General features: G+C 35.7%; 1 protein-coding gene across 4 annotated transcripts in view; it reads right to left on the reverse strand.

The window, feature by feature from the left end:
- DCP2 (decapping mRNA 2) overlaps positions 1 to 2,041 on the reverse strand; it is a 23,185-nt gene extending 21,144 nt beyond the window's left edge. For 3 of the 4 annotated variants that reach the window (XM_017613478.1, XM_017613479.1, XM_017613476.1), the window contains exons 1-2: positions 1,963 to 2,041; positions 880 to 1,724 (exon numbers count right to left, since the gene is read on the reverse strand). In XM_017613478.1, the coding sequence (XP_017468967.1) occupies positions 880 to 1,090 (211 nt within the window). In that variant the 5' untranslated portion in view covers positions 1,091 to 1,724; positions 1,963 to 2,041. Of the gene's footprint in view, positions 1 to 879; positions 1,734 to 1,962 lie in introns of those variants that run through there. The other variant, XM_017613477.1, reaches the window with a different exon arrangement.
- Between the last annotated feature and the right edge of the window lie 2,658 nt (positions 2,042 to 4,699).

Below are 4,699 nucleotides of genomic sequence, written 5' to 3' on the forward strand. Positions count from 1 at the left end.
CCCCCCCCCCCCCCCCCCCAAAACGATGGGCCAATAACTAAACATTTCCCTTGAAACTTGTGAAAACTTGTTTGCATTTTTTGTAGTATTTTACAAAGTTTAAAACTTGGGTTTTGTGTTACTACCTACAGTGCACTTTAGCGGAACCAGGTCAAAATGGACGGAAAAAAGTATAGAGTGGTATCAATCGACGCGTCTTGACGCCAATAATAATAATCAGAGACCGGAAATTAACATTTTGAATTCATTAAAGAGTTATTCGCAGAAAACACTTGCACTTTTCGCTTTGCACTCTTTTTTTTTTATATACAAGACATTTTTATAAAACACCCAGTAACCATAATAGACATCACTGGGGCGACAGCGCGAGGTTTACCACACAGAAAGGGAATTCTAGTTACCTCATCCTTTCCCAAGGCTACATCACTGGAGCGGTGGCACCAGTTGGTGCACACCAAAGGAAGAATTCTATTTGGTAAGTGTTATAATCCTAAAGCGCGGCTGAAGGCGGTCTACGCAGAGAGGAGTTCTACGCAAAAATACTGTGGACGCAAGTGAAAATTGTAATTTTTGGCCATTTTTCTAAGGGGTCCCTAGGGAATAACTCTTAAATTAATTAAAAATCTTACTTTCCGGTATCGGATTGTTATTATACGCGTTAAAACGCGTCGATTGATACCCCTCTTGATTTTTTTTTATCAAATTTGGCCTGGCTACGCTGAAGTGTACTTTTACGGAGCTGTATATTAATTGAAAATTGCAAAAAATAAATAGATAAACATGAGCTGGAAACAATATTACACTGAAATGCTAGTGATATTGTATTGGCCAATACTGTATGTATGGACATATGTATGTATCTACATACTACGTATTTACCTTCTTCCTTTCTACAGCTCTCCGTCGGTGAACCAAACAAATTTAAAATACTGTGGCCGATGCCTACGACTCCGTTATCAGCGATATGAAAGGTTTTATTGCAGGCAGAATTGTCGATTTGCTTTTCCAACAATGCTGGTTGTCCTTCCGCTCCAACTAATGTTATGATATGCGTCGACGACGCAACGACCGGATTCAAAGCAATTTCCATTACTTTTCTTAGATCTTTTAAAATGCTTTCTTACTTTTAATCTTAAAGTTTTTTATTATCAGTCAACTCTTATACCAAACCCGATTACTAATTTTACACAAAAATAAATCTTCGAAGGAAAAAGAACGCAGTTTTCAGATGTGCTTTGCGATTAACGAGAAAATTTATTCCGACGAATACAAATTCAGCGAGTATTGAGTTGAGAGAAGCCTGTGGAAATTTTTTCCTTTGTCAACGATTGTATTTACACACACTGTGTAGATGCTTTTGGTAACATCTATAATTTTTTTTTATAACCATAGACACAAATATGACCTAAATTAAAACTCCACAACCAATTCAAACGCTAATTATTTCCAAGTTTCGCTTTTAAATTGAGTGCGTGTTGTAAAGTCAAACAATTCTCCACGATTTTTGTACGTTGGCCAATTCTACACTCTCCAGCAATCTTTACACCTTGCTTTGGTATTGGTGTAGACCTGCACTTTCTAAATAGCGACCAGGAAGCAAACTGTTTTCTTCGAAATCGTTACTTGTTTGTTCTTTTTTATTAGTATTTTACTTTTGCACAGTCTATTTGAACGGCAAATTTTTTTATTTAGTAAATATCGTCAATATTTGGTCGCTACTTCACCTAATCGTCATAAACCACAATATAACCAGTAAACAACCTTCGGTGAATTTGGCGACTGCCTTCCTCGGGGATGAATATGCTAGGGATGAAATTATTGGTACATCCGCCTTCCAACCACGCAGGGCTGCTTTTATGAAACAAAAATAATNTCTGTCAAAGCGAATCTGTCACGTAAAGCGAAGCAAAAGTTTTATGTGACATCAGCTTAAATATCGTCAATATTTGGTCGCTACTTCACCTAATCGTCATAAACTGCGCGTCGACTGAAAAACTGTTGTAGAGCTGGGGTACTATCGATAGTATCGATAGTTGAAAACTGTCCCCTCAATCGATAGTTTTTGAAAACTATCAATGTCGGTTTTAGCGAAACTCCTCTCTTCTTAATGCAGCGTTTTTGCTGCATTTAAAATGCAACATTTAGCACTTTCGAACATATGTTTTCGAAGAGCGTTCATGCTATCGCATTTAGCAAATGTACATTTACGCGAGTTCGAAATCGTATGCTTTTGACAAACAGCCGTGTTCCAGTCGCTTATTCAGATCCGTATCTATTACGATAAATTCTCACGGAAAAGATAATGTCCAAAAATCCCTACAGAAAAGGAAAAAATAAATTCTAAACCGAAAATTCAATACAAAAACTTGAATTGTTTTAAACATAACCAAACATTTGTTTGTGTATATATTCATTTGTCGGTGCTGTCAATTATAATTTCCACACTTAATTAGGAAACAAAACAAACAGAGTTGATCACAAATTAATCCAGATTTCTATCAGCATCATATCGATGTTTAATTTGCGTAACTTTTCTTTATCCAAATAATGTAAAATAATAAATGAAATCTCGATCGGCGATCACTGAAACGCAGCTAGCGACTGTATACTCGAAAAAGCAATGTTGCCACTTCTTCTCATTAAACCATGTTCGAATCGTGGAAATTTTGGAAGATCACAGGGTTGCTTTTAGCATTTAGATTCTAAATGCAAAAATGGAGTTGCATTTAGTTGCATTTAGGTGACGGATTTTGTATGGATAAATGTACATTTAGAGTAGCATTTAGAGCTAAATGCGCTAAATGTGCTTTTACGCGTAAGCAAAAACAGCCCATAAGCTGAAATTAGTCGAGAACGCAGAACGTATACTTAAACACAGTCTGTATACGCAGAATTTTGTCGATTACTGGAGCCCTCAGTGTTGCTTACTACACTGTTGCCACTCATCAATGCCTTTTCATAAACTTACCCTTTCAACTACAATTTTTCGTGCTATAATAGATTTTAGCTAAATATAAACTACTTAGTTTTCAACAAAAACCTTATTCAATAGTAAATTTCAAATATTTTAAACATATTTTGAATAGGAACTTATAACTTTTTTACCATCTGTAAAACTGACGAAGTGGCAACCATCTAAAGAAGGAGAAATCAGCTGACACGGAAAAATCTAAATTCCGCAGATTTCTGCGCTACGGGCTACAACTACAGAAAAATTCTGCGGTGTTGAGTTTTCATTTACATGGCGCTTTGGTAAGACAGATCGTGTCAGCTGACTCGGGTTTACGTACCGGTAGGTTTACGTTCTGGACTAATTTCAGCTTTAACATCTCACATTACATTGGCTGCATTTCTTTATTCATTCTGAACGTTTGGAATAAACTTTTTTGTTTACTTACTCTTTAGAACGTTCCTGATGATATGTTAACGTATATTTCAAACGCATTCTGTTTATTCCGGCTGTGAAATTGGATTATCCGGAATGTATAAAGAAACGCAGCCATTACATTAATTTTTTTTACCAAGAAAATTAACATACAGACGGCAAACAAAAATTTTAGTTATTGGAATTTTTAGCAACTATAATCTTACACTGCGTTATTTTTAAATTTAATAAGCTATAAAACCGCTTACACAAAATTTTTTAGTAGACACTAATAGAGAATTTACATGAGGCGATTTTTCAGGCGATTTTTAGTTGAAAGCAACAATCGCCTGGTGTAAACAGCCTTTCAACTAATCGCTTACAATGGCGCATATTCATAGTCATATTTAGTACTCAACTAAGTCGAAACTATTCTAAGTCACAACTAATAGCTGAAATACAATGCCGGCGAACGGCGAACTCACCACAGCGAAATTCGCGCTGTCAAAATTTGAACACCCGCAAGCATATGAAATTGAACACAGCCAAAGCGAAATGCGAACTTCGCTTGGCGGCGTTTCATGGCGATAGATTTATTTCTATCGCTCTGCTGGGCGATGACAGCTGTGCGTGCCAAAGGTGGCCGTATTTGTTTTGTGCTTTCAAAGTTTAAAAAGAAAACAACCTAAACACGATTTTTTTTTTGTTGTTTGAAAAATATAGTTGTGGATTCGTTAAATCTGGCTTGAAACAAGTTATTTATAATAATCTTTCTTTGTTTTACATTTATATTTGTTATCATTTCCTCATTTCTAAATATGGTTTAGTTTTTTCTAAATATGGTCACCCAAATTATAAAGGCGACCAAATGGGATCAGCTGTTTTCGCTACCGCTCTAATTCTGTTTAAGTAGGCGAAATAGTTGGGCGAACGGTGAACGACAGCATCGCCCAATTCGGCGAAGTTTGCCGTTCGCCGGTATTGTATTTCAAGCATAAAGCTATTCATAGTCGCCTTAGTTTCGACTTTTCTGGCTAAGTACCAACTTAAAATTTAGTTTCGGCTGCAGCTGCAACTAAGTCGTAACTAGGAAGAAGTATTTTATCAAATTAAGGGCAAACAGACGAAATATGTAAAAATTAAGTTGGTAGAGGGTGATTTTGATAATATTGAATAATCTCCAATTAAAATTTACAAAAATTGATCCATTTTATTCGGAAGATGAAATTAAATGCGTATTACAATTCGAATAAAACTAAATCACAAATTTATAATTGGAATAATTTAGATAAATTCTCAAATAATAAGTCAGTTTCACGCTAGTTCTTTTAAAGT

This window comes from Rhagoletis zephyria, unplaced genomic scaffold (genome assembly GCF_001687245.7).
Source record: "Rhagoletis zephyria isolate East Lansing unplaced genomic scaffold, Rhagoletis_zephyria_1.1 Rzeph_scaffold_00669, whole genome shotgun sequence".
In the NCBI taxonomy this organism is placed as follows: domain Eukaryota; kingdom Metazoa; phylum Arthropoda; class Insecta; order Diptera; family Tephritidae; genus Rhagoletis; species Rhagoletis zephyria.